General features: G+C 34.9%; 1 protein-coding gene across 1 annotated transcript; it reads left to right on the top strand.

Moving 5' to 3' along the window:
* Window positions 1–360: 360 nt before the first annotated feature.
* LOC121369785 (4-coumarate--CoA ligase 5-like) lies at window positions 361–15,999 on the top strand. The gene is made up of 11 exons (XM_041494844.1): window positions 361–524; window positions 1,229–1,496; window positions 5,278–5,485; window positions 6,307–6,628; window positions 7,589–7,757; window positions 9,855–10,023; window positions 11,000–11,097; window positions 12,017–12,161; window positions 12,344–12,426; window positions 13,353–13,518; window positions 15,148–15,999. The coding sequence occupies exons 1-11, from the start codon at window positions 361–363 to the stop codon at window positions 15,267–15,269; spliced, it is 1,914 nt and encodes a 637-aa protein (XP_041350778.1). The 3' UTR covers window positions 15,270–15,999.
* Window positions 16,000–16,218: the final 219 nt, after the last annotated feature.

The raw sequence follows: 16,218 nt of genomic DNA, 5'->3' as shown, positions 1-16,218 counted from the left end.
ACATAATAATAGTGTTGCTAAAATACCAAAATGTCGGCGGAAAAACAGGTTGAAAATATCGCTAAGATATCGTTGAAAACGAGAACTATCCTGACGATTTCTGTTTTATCGACACCAACTCCAGACATTTATCGTTCAACGGAATCACAGAGATATGAACTCGGCATGGATCCTTTTTTTTTTTTTTTTTTTTTTTTTGGATGCCATTCTGTAACAGACTTGCTTGCATCCAGACTGATCATACAAAACTTGTGTATGGGGAAAACGGGATTTTTTTTTCAATTGTTATCGATGGATTGTAGAATAAAAATAATAACAGATTAATGTCGTAGGTTATTGGCTTTATCCTGTTCTGGACAAATGGGGAAAATCGACTCAGCAAGCCTCGCGCATTTCCCCATTCGGGATAAAGCCGATAATCTACGTCATAAACCTGTTATTCACCTTATACTTAAGCCTTACATTGCGATTAATAGGGACTACCCTGTGCGCCGTAAAGTGTTTGAACAAGCTTTTTGTGGCACGTATGTGGTTTAAAATGTTGTTTTTGAGAGTATGTAAGAAATGGAATACTTCACTCGTGTTCGTTAGTTAACATTTATTTTTACAACTTGTTTAAAGACGTAACCGAATGAGCTCACATTTGCTTGTTAACTACCTCTTCAGACAGCTCATCATAAGATAAATATTATCCCGTGTGGTATTCTTGATATATATACTAATTATCATCTGAGACTAGTTAAAGGAGAGTAATTTTTATATATGTTTAGCATGTGAATATATATGGTATCAATACGGTAATATCTTAAATGGTTCCTCATAATCTATATGTGGGGGGGGGGGGGGGGGGGGGTAGTTAATCACTGACCTCAAATGTATTTTCATGTCATTGTCTGAATATTCATCTATATTAGGACAATTTGTTTTAGGAATGTTGTACTACTGCATTGTACTTTAAAAGTAAGCTACATTCAATGACGTGACAGTCACACATTTCATTTTGTACTGAAAATATCCTGTTGCTTATACTGACAAACAACGAATCAATTAAATCCAGTGTCTGATTTCACTTTAAAAATCACAAGTTTTCTTTTTTTTAAAACCACATTTACTAAATTACTAAACTTTTTTTGGGGGGTGGGGGGTGGGGGGGTCTTAATATAGTAACTAAATTTTCATGAGTGGGGCTATGAATTTTTAATTTTTAATTTTTATTTCAATGTTTCAGAATTATGAGATTGTCGGCAACAAGGCTTGTTTCCCAATGCCTCCAGAGTCTGAAAAGCGGCAGATCACTTTCCAGTTCCTCCAGAACCCAGCTTCAGCATGTCTTACGCAGGGGAGGCAACGGCATACAGTCAGCACGAGCGATGTCGTCGCTTATTACCCCAGACAATATCCTGAAGAGTCCATTTCCTGACGAAACCATTCCAGATGTCTCTCTGACAGAATATCTGTTTTCTTGTTTCAAGGAGCATGCTGATAAAACGGCGATTGTACGTACCGGTATTTTATCCTCAGTTTCCCTGTTGCATTCTACAAGTCATTAAAAAGCATTTATCCTGCATTCAATATATGTACTGACAAGGTACATTGATTGTAAATTTATATTTTTGAGCAAAGTATTAAATAAGTTAGTATTGATAAATATAATTTGAAAAACAACATCCAGAGCTAAAGCGTGGGGAAAAATACAATTAAATTATGCCTAACAGATTTTATATGACGCATATTAAATTGAAAACCAAAAATTCATTAACTTTATTGTCGGTACCACTGTGACTGAAATCAGATTTTTCTGTTTGCGTCGCCGTAAGACATCTTCATTAGAAGACATAATCGGATGCCATTCTGTGTTCTGGTGACCATCAATGAATGGTCCAAGTGACATTTCATCTATAAATAACCATTTATTGGGAACTCTATTAACGTGCCCATATCCTTAAAGGTTCAGGCACGCCGACCACGGATCCAGTCTCTGACATAGCCAGTGATTGGTTCCGGGGCAAATAGCCATTTAAATATGAACAATTACACTTCGCCTTTTATAGCGTTATTCGGGAGAATGCACATTCTAAAAATATCGGGCGAGACTCTTTATGCAATAGGCGAACTTGTTGGTCTATTTCAACATTGAAAAAACAGGGGGGAAACTGCAGTAATAAACTCTGGATTGTATACTAGTAAAAACAGATGTTATGGCTATACCATCACGTTTTTGGTTTTTTTCATCTTGAAACGAATTTTATATAAAATTTTATATTGCAATTAGTTTCTGGCATACTTCGTAATTCACTGGAATCATTTCGTATACCCTCGGCATATTCCCGAATGTTTTCAAATTCTTTTTAAATCACTGGCATGATTTTACAAGTAAGGTTTCGATTGGTCGAATGAAAGGTCAGCTGGACATGAGCTTTAACGGGCTGCTGTTAGATCCACATGTAATAGTGAAGCTAATTTTAATTAGATTGTACTGGCACACACACCACTTTAGTTAGATGTGATTCTGGAATGATGACAAAATGTCGACATGGTACACTCAATGCTGTGTTTGATAACTCGATATGACACATGATGTTGTATCAGAGTCCACGATTAGGACAAATTCCTTGTAGTCTGGCGATATGAGCTGATGTTAGCAATGTATGAGATACTAGCATACTAGACTAGTAGATGAAATCACCAGATATTTAAAAATTGATCAACCAGCTTCGAGTCTCTTACCCAAAAACCGACGATATCTCCTTCAACTATTTATCCCAAACGCACAAAAAGGAAAGCAATGTTTGTTCTAACAACACCTCAGTACATATTTGGCTCACATTAATATTTCGACATTTGGTCAAGACTCAGGCCTGCAATTAGGTTTGAGCCTGATTTCCTTAGAATAAAAAAAACATACAAATTAATTAATATCCATCATATTGCACTATGTATTGTAATACGTGTTTTCATATCGTAATTGTGGTTATGATAGTATTGTTGCACCTCCAGTTAGGAATAGGATACAGGAACTGTTAAACGATCAAAAGATACTTTGCTTTATGCTCAGAAATTATTTTATTCGAGCGAGTAGTGGGTGTGTAAAATACATATTAGTGCATAGTATAGGGTGATGGGATTGGACATAACATGCAATGATCGTATGGGGAGGGCTGTTATGGTAATATGTAACTGAACTATTCTATTGTCAGGATAAATCTGAAACATCCTTAGATGTGAAATTCACAAAAGTCAGGCAAAGGTTACTTTTGGCATTTTATAGATGTATAACCTTAATTCATGTTAATTTTATTATTCGTTATTTGTATTTTATCTTATTTCTTAGAAATTGCCAGTGCTAGTGTACTCTAATAAAACCTGCGCTATGGTAACTGGTATGTGAGGTTATACATGTATTTATATTTGTTCATAGAACATCTTTTTAAAAATGTACCTAGAACATCCCTCAAAGCCACAAGAATATTTTTAAAGAGGGTCATGACATACAGGATAACTTGAAAGTCTAGTTTTGATGGGATAGTTCTGAAACTTGCTACTATGATTGTCTATGGCAGTCTTCACAAAACTAATAGAAAGAGATTTTTGGAAATATTTAATTTATGAATTTTTAAAATTAAATTTAAACATTTTAAATATAAATTTAGCATTACAAATATAAAAGGCTATATTCTCCTAGAGTTTTGATGGGATAGTTTTGAAACTTGCTGCTATGATTCTCCATGGCAGTCTTCACAAAACTAATAGAGATATATTTTTTTGTAAATTTTAATTTATGAACTTTTAAAATTAAATTTAAACATGTTAAATACATGTATAATAAATTTAGCATTAAAAATGTAAAAGGCTATCTTCTCCTAGTGTTTTTATTGGATAGTTATGAAACTTTCAAATTAATTAAGAAATATTTAGGAATTTGTTTTATTTTTTATTAAAGGTTTTTAAATTTAAAATTTTAAACTTGAAAGTCTATCTCCTAGGGTTTTGAAGGGATTGTTCTGAAACTTGCTGCTATGATTCTCTGTGGCAACCTTCACAAAACAGAGATATTAAAAAAAAAATTTATTAAAAAATTTGAAAGTCTATCTTCTCCTAGAGTTTTAATCAGATAGTTTTGAAACTTAGTACTTTGATTCTGTGGCGCAGCTTTCGCAAAATACTAGTAATAGAGAGATATTTTAGATTTTAATTTTTTTTTTAATTTAACATTTAGATATCTATCTTTTAGAGTTTTGATTGAATAATTCTGAAACTTGGTACTATGATTTTTCTATGCAGTCTTTACAAATGAATAGAAACATATTTTGGAATTTTTTATTTTTAATAAATTTTAAAATTTAAATACAAATTTAACAAATAAGATTTTTAAACTCTGTTTTCTCCTAGAGTTTAAAATTTAAAATATTTAACTAGAAATTTTTATCTCTATTATGACATTCGTCACTGGGGATTTCTAATACCAATTTGTCTGGTGTTTGCCTGTCTAGCATCTGACTGTTAACTTCAAAGTCTATCTTCTTATAATTTCTTGGTACAATGTTCCTCTGAGGCACTTTCCACAAAGTAAAAGAGAGATATTTTTAATTTTAATTTTTTTAATTTTAATTTTTAAAATTTAAAATTGAAATTGAAAACTAGAAAGGTTTTATACTCCTAGAATTTTGATGGGATAGTTCTAAAACTTGGTACTATGATTTTGTTGGGGGGCAGTCTTCACAAATTAAAAGAGAGATATTTTGAAATTTTAAAATGTTTATTAAATGTTTTAAATTTAACATTATAATTTTTCAAAGTCCATCTACTCCTAGAGTTTTAAATTTAAAAGATTTATATAGAAATTGAAATTGGTCAAACAGTTCTGAAACTTGTACTATGACATAGTGCTATACTTGGGGAAAAGGGTGGCTTAGTGTGAATGAATCATTCAGATACTGACAAAATTGAAAATTAAATAACCAAGCTCTGTAGGCCAGCAGGCTTCTTGTTTTATCTTAGTGTGGCTTCAACATGATTTTTCTAGCATTTAAATTTGTTTTCAATGTTTTAGATTCCATTTTCCAGCAATTTTAAAGGTTATTTTTCTGTATAATACTATATCAGAAGAAAAGCTACTCCTATAAATATATATTACTAATCATGTCATGAAGTAGAGATCTATGAATGATCAATCACAGTTTACTACAGCTGCTGTAACTTTCTCTTTCTCTTTAACACCTGGTACAAAATAGGTATAAATATAAGTAAATTGTTGAACAAGCAACTCTCTTTGAACAGGTGGATTTCCCCACTGGTCGCAGTTACAGTTACAGCCAGCTGAAAGCGTTGGTTATCCGTGTGGCCAGTGCTCTCAATAAGCGTGGATTCAAGAAGGGAGATGTCATCGCTGTCTTCAGCCCCAACCTTCCTGAGTACTCCATTCTCATCATGGCCGCTGCAACACTTGGAGTTGTCTTATCACCAGCCAACCCACTGTACACCCCCCGTGAGTTAATGACACGTTTTACATTTGTTTTAATACATAAGGTGCACACCAGGAAGTTGGGGTTTGGGGGTCAAATTCCATTCTGTTCAGGTGAATTTTAAAAAATAAAAAACATGGAAACTTAGATCACTTCTATCTAGAACCCCCTCCTCGAGTCCTGCATAAATTTCTGAACAACCACTATATTTCTTTTTGATGTACCAGTATTTGGATAAATTGGATTATCATTCACTTGACATTGAGTGTTTAGCTATCCAGAGATCAGCCCTTAGTGGTATATGAGCATGTTTAAAAATTACCTGACCTGACTGGAGTGTTTAGCACTCTGAACATTTTACACCATCCTTTTTTCACATTTCTTTATCTGCCTCTGATGATCTAGTTAGTCCAGTTCTGACATTACTAGAGAAGAGAGTATTACAGCCAGTACTGAATTATGATCTAGATTATAGCTTACTGTAAAGCAGCAATCTCACCTCTCCAGTCTTAGAATCTTGTACTAATACAAAATAAAAATAGCTGTGATAAAAATCTAAATGTCAGTGAATATCATCAACTGACAATATGCAACTTGCAACTCTTGTCTCAGTTTTAACACTAATTGTATTCATGAGAACTACTGTAGATGTTAGTAACATATATTAATGAAAAAAGGTCTTTCCACAATTGTTTTGGCAATAAGATACAGGAGACATATTTAGAAATATATTTTGTCTTTTTTCTGCTCATGGTCCATATAATCTGATACTTGGGAATTTCAAACTGAAAGTCATATCATGTTGAGCAGAATAAAAGTAAAATGAAACCTTTCTTTTTTTCAGCTGAACTTGCTCGTCATCTTCAACTATCAGGCTCGAAGGCACTGGTGTCAATCGAACTCTTGCTACCAACCATCACCGCTGTGTTTGACATACATCCTGAGACCAAGGAACAGATTAAAGAAGTGTTTGTGTTTGGGGAGGCTGATAACTGTGTACCCTTTAGCTTGTTAATGCAAGATGATGGCAAAGCATTCCCGGAGAATGTTGACATCAATCCCTCAGAAGACACACTGGTTTTGCCATTCTCCAGCGGAACTACTGGTCTACCGAAGGGTGTCATGTTGACTCACCGAAACTGTGTGGCAAACCTTAAACAGATCAAGTAAGTATTAAGGGATCCACATTGTTTAGAGTGAATTGGAAATATTTCGTCTTCTCCCATAGAGACTAGACACAAGACTCTAATGGAGTCTGAGATTCTAACGTCATGGCAATGCCATACAAATTGTATGCATGTAATATCATTACAGATTTGAGTCTGGACTGTAAATTTTTATAAGCATGACCGTTAGGCCTAAAGTTGATAATGGCATCAAACTTAACAATTGCCATAGCTGCGATATGAATTACTGTAGATCAGGGGTTTGACTTCACTGTTACCAGGTTTTTGCCACCTGTTTTTGTTTTTTATTTTGTGCTTGTTTGTTGCAAAAGTTACTGTCTTCAAATTGCTATAGACATGCTAAAAAATTGCTTTATGGTAGCATTTTGCCTGCACAAAGATGTTTGAAAATTACTGTAGGTAACAAATTCTTAAGTTTCAGGTCTGTGGAGCATTTTGGCTTTATTAGGGAAATTACTAATAAAACAGTTTGTAAATTCTCACATCTGAAACTAGTATTTAGGGTTAAAACCTGGGACTGTATTTACTGATTCTGGTTACAGAAGATAGCAAGTTTCCTTCCCTGGGCTGATCCATTCGGCTGATTGGGGTTTTTCTCGTTCCAACCAGTGCACCACAACTGGACAAAGGCCGTGGTATGTGTTTTCCTGTCTGTGGGAAAGTGCATATAAAAGATCCCTTGCTGCATTAGAAAAAATGTAGCGGGTTTCCTCTGTTGACTATGAGTCAGAATTACCAAATGTTTGACATCCAATAGCCGATGATTAATTAATTGGTGTGCTCCAGTGGTGTCGTTAAACAAAACAAACTTCTTCTATAACCCTTTAAGTGTGTTTGTTGTCATATATTTAGACATTTATAGCAATATGTTGGTTTGTCTTTACACACATCTTTTCTAAGTATTACACTAGATTTTACAGAGTGATTTCTTCTTTCCAGAAGTCCTATGGAGGTTGTGGATGACGACGTACTCCTGGGGATCCTGCCTTTCTATCATATTTATGGCATGGTACCAGTCCAGTTTGGTGCCCTCCAGATCGGATCCACTCTCATCACCCTGCCTCGCTTTGATCCAGAAATGTTCATTAATTCAATATATAAATCCAAAGTAAGAGAAGTGCATGAATGTGTGTCTTAGTTCAAGATCCCTTGCTGTTAATGGGAAAATGTAGCAGGTTTCCTCTAAGACTATATGTCTGAATTACCAAATGTAAATTACCAATAGCCGATGTGCTCTTGTGGTGTCATTAAAGCCGCACACCCTAGTTCCATCCAGCGAAAATAAATTATAATTTGGTTAATCTACAAACCTGTTTTTATCAAATGGAGTGAAAAAGCAGGTTTTATATCGATAAATACCATGGGAATCCCCATGTCCCAATTGCTTGAAATAATTTTGAAAGTTAGTATTCTGATGTCACCGGTAGATGTCGCTCGAAGCACAACAATGCCTACGTCACGACAAATTTCACAGAGTGCGCACAGACTTGGGGTGCGTTCTTTTCACCTCTCCTGGACATGTTCCAACTGTTCTGTCCTGGTTGTATCCCCTCTCCAGATATCTTAGCAAAATTATTGGTTTTAAGGGTTTGTAACGTTTTGTATTGAGACACTTACTTGTCTGAACTTTATTGTTACTGAAAATGTTCACGAACTGTGAAGAAAAATCTCACAAATGAACAACAAATCGGATGTTGATTGCGCGAACCGTGCACGAGAAAACAAACCGAACCAAAATGATAACGGTCACGTGGTATACCAACGTCTGTGACATTGAAATGGAAATATCCCGTCTAAAAATAGATTAGACCTTGTCTGCTCAACGTTTTTTTCTCAAACGTGCGTCCGTTTTTAAGAAATACGAAAAATACATTTTGTGGTATTACAAAAACCAGGATTACCAGGATTACCAAAAAACACTTCAGGTGAATGGAAATGTATATTCTAAATAATAAACGGTAAGTAAAGTGCAATTTTATTTGTGAAAAAATGGGTTTAATAGCGAAAAACAACGCCGTAATGGTTAACAACTAGCCGTAACTAGGGTGTGTCCCTTTAAACAAAACTAAATTTAGTTCAAAACTAAAATATAATGTACAAAAAAGTACTGAATTGTTCCTTAGTACAATGTAAAAATATATTTAAGTTTGATTGAGAAGTTCAGAATTGTTCCTTACTTCACTTCAAAATAAAAAGAGAGAGAACTGTAGCAATGTTTTGTTTTGTACCATGCATAATCTAATATATAAGACATGCAAAATTGTTTCTAGAATGATACAAACTTCCAATATAATAGAACTATAGAGATATTACCATAATGAAAAAAACCCAACCATTTAACCCATTGTGCCAACCTCAGTATAATTTGAGAGTTTGGAAGTTCAGGGAACATTTTGTTGAATATCACATTGCTATTCACTATGCAAGTTTCAGAGGTCACTACAAAATGCTAAAACAATAAACAGTTTTATATTTTCAATCCATTGACAACTGTTGCAAATCAAAATATTAAAACCAAATATTCTCTGAAGTTCTTTTTTGGCAACTTTGAAAAGTTCTTTAAAACACCCAATCACATGCAGTATCAGGGAGAAATTCTTTTTCTATGGACTCACATGGAGTGGCAGTTCTCTCTGTGGCCATGCAAGAGGGAATAGAATAGAATAGGTGTTTATCGACACCCCAGCGTGAAAAATACATCAGCTATTGGGTGTCCATGCAAGAAGGATGAAATCTCCAGTGAAGGATCTCCATGGGAGTGGCTGTTCTCCTGTAGACGAGGCACGAGATAGAGATTCATGGGGTCAACCACTATTTTGCCAAATGCCCATTCAACTCTGCATTTTATAAATGTTGTTCTGATTTGAAAGCCTTTAAAATAAATAGATGTCTTAAATAACTGTTGATTTTGTAATGTATGCCCAAGGTGCTTGGATCATAGTATCAAATCATCTAGGAGGAGCTATTGTTTTTTTCCCAATCCAACTGATATATCAAAGGCTGTGATATGTGCTGTGTCTGTCTATGAAAAAGCATATATAAAAGATTCCTTGTTGCTAATGGAAAACTGTAGTGTTTTGTTTAAAGACCACATATCAGAATGTTCAAATGTTTGTCATTCAGTAGCCGATAATTAATTAATTAATGTGTTTTAGTAGTGTTGTTGGTTTTGTTTCTAATGCTGTGATCCATATTTATGTTTCAGGTGAGTGTTCTACACATCGTTCCTCCCATCATCTTGTTCCTGTTGAAATTCCCCAGCATCACGAAGGAACAACTAAAAAGTGTCAGGTATATCATATCTGGGGCCGCTCCTCTCGGAGAAGCACTGACTAAGGAGTTTACAGAGAAGTTCGATATTCCCATCTACCAAGGTACTGTCAACAGTCATAAAATGTGCCGCATTTTATAAATACTTTTTAAGGTTTGCTATGCAGAATTGGCAGATTTAGGCATTTGTGATTGTATTGGGACTCCCATCCCCACCCACCCACCCAAAAAAATCCACACTGTAATAACAGCAAAACAAACATACACAAAAACAAAAACAACAAATTATTCTTACAAAAAGTGTTTTTAGTCATAAAAATAGACTAGAACTCGAATCAATACACCGTTACTTTTCAGAGGCATGTGGGTTTTTAAAATATGAAAAATGCAATTTTTGGTACTACAAACATGGAAATGGATAATCTAAAGAATACAACATAAGTAATGTTTGATTTCATTTATCATAAATGGCTTTAATAGTGAAAAATATGCTGTAGTGTTTAAAAACTAGGGTCTGTCCCTTTAATATTAACTTTTAAGTGCATGTGTCTTTGTGGGGGCTTGGATACATGCTTACTAGTACTTAGTTGGAAGTAGCTAGCTGGTGTAAAAAAAGTTAATATTTATATATTAGCTGAACAAAGATTGTCTATGCATTTGTAAAGTAGTAACTATACTGTGTACTGATTTTTGCCTGTGATATATCAACTAGCCTAAAATATAACACATTTTCAAAATTTAATGCAATATAGATCCCATACTGTATTTTAAATAAATCAACAAAATAAACCCACCAAAAAACTAAGAAAAGTTCATGTTTATATATTAGTTGAACAAAGATTGTCTATGCACTGGTAAAGTAGTAACTATACTCTAACTGTGTACTTTTTTTTCCTGTGATATATCAGCTAGCCCAAATTATAATACATTTGCAAAATGTAATATTATAGATACAGTACTGTATTTTGAGATAGGTAATTTTTCATTTATGGTTTTACAAATATGGTTAAAAACAAATCACAGTAATCATGATAGGGCATACTGGTGTAAAATCATGTAGATTGTAATCTTTGTTTCAAGGTTATGGACTGACAGAATCATCTCCTGTGATCTGTGCCGACTCACCACCTGGAATCCCTGGCACCATCGGTCACTGTATTTCAAACACTGAAGCTAAGGTAAGGAGCTTCTAAAGTTGCCTTAAGGCGATGAGTGCCACATATAAAAATAATCACTCTAACAACTCAGAGGGTAGGTGTAAGGCCACAACACCCTCTTCTCTCTCACTAACCACTAACAATTAACAACTAACCCACTGTCCTGAATAGACAGCCCAGATAACTGAGGTGTGTGCCCAAGACAGCATGTTTGAACCTTAATTGGATATAAGCACGAAAATAAGTTGAAATGAAATGATGTTCAAGTCTATACATATTGAAAGTATGTAAATGTAGTGGAATTTAAAATGAATTATAAAGATGTTTTAATCAGTGAGTAGGTGTGGCTAATTGTTTACATGCTTCCATCAGATTGTTCAAGAATGCTTGTCATGGACACATCCTTTAACTTGTTCTGTACAAGACAGACAAATCAGTGATGTTGAAGTCTGTTTTGTTTTGTTTTGTTTAACGACACCACTAGAGCACATTGATTTATTAATCATCGGCTATTGGATGTCAAACATATAGTCATTTTGAAACAGTCATAGAGAGGAAACCCACTACATTTTTCCATTAGTAGCAAGGTATCTTTTATATGCACCATCCCACAGACAGGATAGCACATACCACAGCCTTTGATATACCAGTCGTGGTGCATCAGCTGGAACGAGAAATAGCCCAATGGGCCCATCGATGGGGATCGATCCAAAACCGACCTCGCATCAAGTGAGCACTTTACCACTGGGCTTTGTCCTGCCCCATTGAAGTCTGTTTATATTTAAGTACTAATTTCAGTGACATTGAACCTATTAACTTTTATTCTTTTTTTGAAACATTTCTATAGGTTTTCTCATATTTGTTTACTTTTTCTTTCTTTTTAAAATTATTTAAATGTATACTCTTCTCCACATTTATTTATTGCTACTGTATCTCCTAGATTAAGTGTGTGGACACTGGGAAAACACTTGGTGTCGGTGAGTTTGGCGAGTTCTGTGCCAGGGGTCCACAGATGATGAAAGGGTACCTGAATGACCCGGAAGCCACAAGCAAAATGTTGGACAAGGATGGCTGGTTGCAAACAGGTGAGTAATGGAGAAGGCATGTTTGTGTTTTTAAATCGGTTGCCTGCACTAGTCCAAGAATTACACGGAAATTAGACCATTGTGAACAAAAAGTGATTTGACAGTATTTAGAATAACTCTGTGTTATATTTAAAAGAAGCACTTTATTGGTTGTTTATTTAGGATTTTATTTTATGTTATAGGTGATTTGGGTTACTATAATGAAAACGGTACTGTCGTTATCGAAGATCGACTGAAAGAACTGATCAAGTACAAAGGATATCAGGTACATTTTAACGTAGATTAATAGCAAATTATAATGACAGATGTTATTTGTATTCATATTTCTGTACAAGACCAAACCAGTGGATATTTATACAAACTTAGTGCAGACATATACACATCTCCAGTCAGCCTTTACCAGGAAAGGTGAGTGCCACTCTCCTCCATACTTGCCTGGATAGTTTTAGGACAGTGGCAAAGTGATCACCTTGCTATAAAATGTTTAATACATTTTATTTGAAATTTCATGTCATTGCACCATTTCCGGAGAGTGATCTTCAGCTTGCCATGATTTTGCTCATGACAAAAACTGCCACCAGGCACGTCGGAAGTAAGGAGACATTGGGGGGTGGGGGGCTTACTGAGATCGAGGGCACAAGAATGGGTTTCTTGGGGGTTTGCAGGTATGCTCCCCTATAAGATGTTGAAAACTAGATGTCCTGAAATACAATTTCCTGCATTCTACAAGTAAAATTCATCTCTGCCTTAAGATTTACTACCAATAATATTTTTGATTATGAATTATTGGGGGGGGGGGGGACTGAAGTCCCCCAGCCTCCCTGCTCCACTGTGCCTGGCCACTTATCAATGATTCAAGGTAATGAAACAACAAACCACATGAGAGTGTATAAAAAGAAAAATTGGAACATCATATCTGTATACAAGACAGTCCAGTGGACAGTTATACAAAATCATGACATGATTATACAGTCATCACCCACTCATTTGTATATATCAACCTTGTATTGAGCAACTGATCTGATTTTATTCTGACACAGGTTCCGCCAGCAGAGCTTGAAAATCTCTGTATACAAGACAAAGTCCAATGGATATTTATACAAATCATGACATGATTATACAGTCATCACCCACTCATTTGTATACATAAACCTTGTATTGAGCAACTGATGTGATTTTATTCTGACACAGGTTCCACCAGCAGAGCTTGAAAATCTCCTCCTGACCCACCCGGCTGTGCAAGACTGTGCTGTGATTGGAATCCCCGACGTGGAGGCGGGAGAGCTGCCCAGAGCCTACGTGGTCCTCAAGGAAGATACCAAGCTGCACGAGATAGATGTCATCCAGTTCGTTCAAGGTACTTTTACACTTATTTCAGTGCTTATATCTAGACATCTCAGTTCGTTCAAGGTACATTAATTTTTATACGTACATTCTCTGCTTATATCCAGATATCTCAGTTTGTACAAGGCACATTTATACTTATTTTCTATGCTTAGGCCTATATCCTATTTATTTTCATACTGATATCCAATTAAGGTTCAAGCACATTGTCCTGGGCACATAAAAAACATACGTTTTGTAATATAGCAGGTTTCCTCTCTAAGACTATATATAATATCGCCTTTCCTATGTCTGGGGGCAGGATGTAACCCAGTGGTAAAGTGCTCGCTGGATGCGCATTCGGTCTGGGATTGATCCCTGTCAGTGGACCTATTGGGTTATTTCTCATTCCAGCCAGTGCACCACGACTGCATGGTATATCTCAAGGTACTGTGCATATAAAAGATCCCTTGCTACTAATGGAAAAATGTAGTAGGTTTCCTCTCTAACAAGTGGTAAAGCACTCACTTGATGCGCAGTTGGTCTAAGATCGATCCCTGTCGGTGGACCCATTGGGCTATTTCTCATTCCAGCCAGTGCACCGTGACTGGTATATCAAAGGCTGTGGTATGTATTACCCTCTCTGTGGGATGGTGCATATAAAAGATCCCTTGCTGCTAATCAAAAAGAGTAGCTCATGAAGTGGTGACAGCGGGTTTCCTCTATATACGAGTTGTCCTTAACCATATGTCCGATGCCATATAACCGTCAATAAAATGTGTTGAGTGCATCGTTAAATAAAACGTTTCCTTCCTTCCCTCCTCTCTAACACTATATGTCAAAATTACCAAATGTTTGACATCCAATAGCCAATGATTAATAAATCAATATGCTCTAGTGGTGTCTTTAAACAAAACAAAGCTTTTCCTGTCTTTAACCAGATGTTGTCCATTTAGTTAACTCTTAATAGATTGTTGTCTTTTTTTTCTTTTTTTTTTCTTGTCATTTGTTTTTTTATTGTGCTTTTTGTCTTGCCTTTATAAATTGTTTTTTTAAAGTTTAATTTTTATATCAGTAACACTGAATGAGTTTGTGTTAGGCAAGACATTTAATTCCAAAGAATTCTTGTTTAAAAATATAAAATCTTGTGTTTTCTTTATTTTTTAAATTTATATCATTACTTAGTATTTTAACTTTATGATTACATTTTTTTTAAATATCACATCTTGTGGTGCTTTTTAAAAAAAATTCATTAATATATATTATTATTTATTACTATTATTATCCTTCTGTCTGTCATTCTGTTCCACATATAGTTTTCCAGACGTTTTTTCATAATGCCTCAAGATTTTGTATATTTTGTTTATTTTGAAATTTTATATATAACTTTATCATGTACAGTTATGGCCCATGAACTTGAGATACGGAAGAAAAAAATCTGGACATTTTTTCACAGTATCCCAAGATATTGAATTGAAATCTTGTGTATAGCTTCATCATATACTGTTACAGATCAAATTTCAGTTTCATGGCTACTTACTCGTTTTCACAGAGTTATGGCCCTTGAACTTAGGAAATATGAAAATTTGTTGGGCCTAGTAGGGGACATGTATTGTTTTAGCAGTACTCTCAGAATGCTTGTTATTTTGTTGCTTTGTTACAGATCACGTGTCCCCATACAAAAGACTACGAGGTGGTGTGGAGTTTGTAGATGAAATTCCCAAATCTGTCAGTGGCAAGATCCTTCGAAGAGTTCTCAAGGCGCAGATTTTGAGCAGGCCCTAAAATTATACAACTTCACCAAACAGTGAAACCTTCTTAATTCACACACTGGCCTAATTAATAAATTCTATACTACAGAATAGTGTGTGAATAGTCACCTCATAAACAATGAAAATCCGAGTGGAATATACAAATAACATATTGTTTTGTTTGTAAACTATTATCCTTAAAGGTGTGCTATCAAAGTTGCATAATTAATAAGGCTGCTTGTAAAAAGTATTTATTAAATTATTCGAGAGGAGTGGTCAATGTAAAGATTATACCTTCAAATACATGCCCATAACAAATTACAATCAAATAATTTTAATTATAAATAAAAAAATTAAATTTTGTTTGAAAAAATCTATAGACTGACCAACAGGTCAATAAAATGCATGACATCACAGGTTTACTTGTATATATTTTGTGTCAATGCCTAGAATACAGTGTGACCAATTAAAAAGAAAATGGAGGCCAACATACCAAGGAGAGAGATGCTGAAAGCCTTTACGGGTTCAGCCAGAAAAGATTATATTGATTTTTAGTGTACTTTCTCTTTTATTTTTAGTGTACTTTCCTTTTTAGCGTCCAACGCCATATTACCGTAATTAAAATGTGTTGAGTGCATCGTTAAATAAAACATTCCTTCCTTCTCTTTTTAACAAGCATTCTTAGAAAAACCACTGTTTATTCATTGTAGCATCACTATACACATTTGATATTTTCGAGTTAATTATGCAAAGATAATATAAGTTGTAGAAGCATCACGAGGGGTATATGGCTTTTTATGTACCCTTTGTGTGTTCTTTTACCCCGAGCCGAAGGCGAGGGGGTAAAAGAGCACACAGAGGGTACATAACAAGCCATATACCCCGAGAGATGCTTCTACAACGAATTTATCTTGCCGACATGTTAAACCATATAGCCAAATAATCAAAATAACGCCAGACAATAATTGTTAACAATTTATTAA

The sequence above is a fragment of the Gigantopelta aegis genome, chromosome 4 (assembly GCF_016097555.1).
Source record: "Gigantopelta aegis isolate Gae_Host chromosome 4, Gae_host_genome, whole genome shotgun sequence".
Lineage (NCBI taxonomy): Eukaryota > Metazoa > Mollusca > Gastropoda > Neomphalida > Peltospiridae > Gigantopelta > Gigantopelta aegis.
Note: the sequence above shows the minus strand (reverse complement) of the source record. Positions and strands in the feature narration are given on the sequence as shown.

Excerpts from the sequence above, each read along its gene's own strand:
- LOC121369785 (XM_041494844.1), top strand. The coding sequence starts at position 361 with ATGGGGAAAATCGACTCAGCAAGCCTCGCGCATTTCCCCATTCGGGAT. Across the intron at positions 10,024-10,999 it reads CGATATTCCCATCTACCAAG|GTTATGGACTGACAGAATCA; the intron begins GTACTGTCAACA and ends CTTTGTTTCAAG. Across the intron at positions 12,162-12,343 it reads GGATGGCTGGTTGCAAACAG|GTGATTTGGGTTACTATAAT; the intron begins GTGAGTAATGGA and ends TTTATGTTATAG.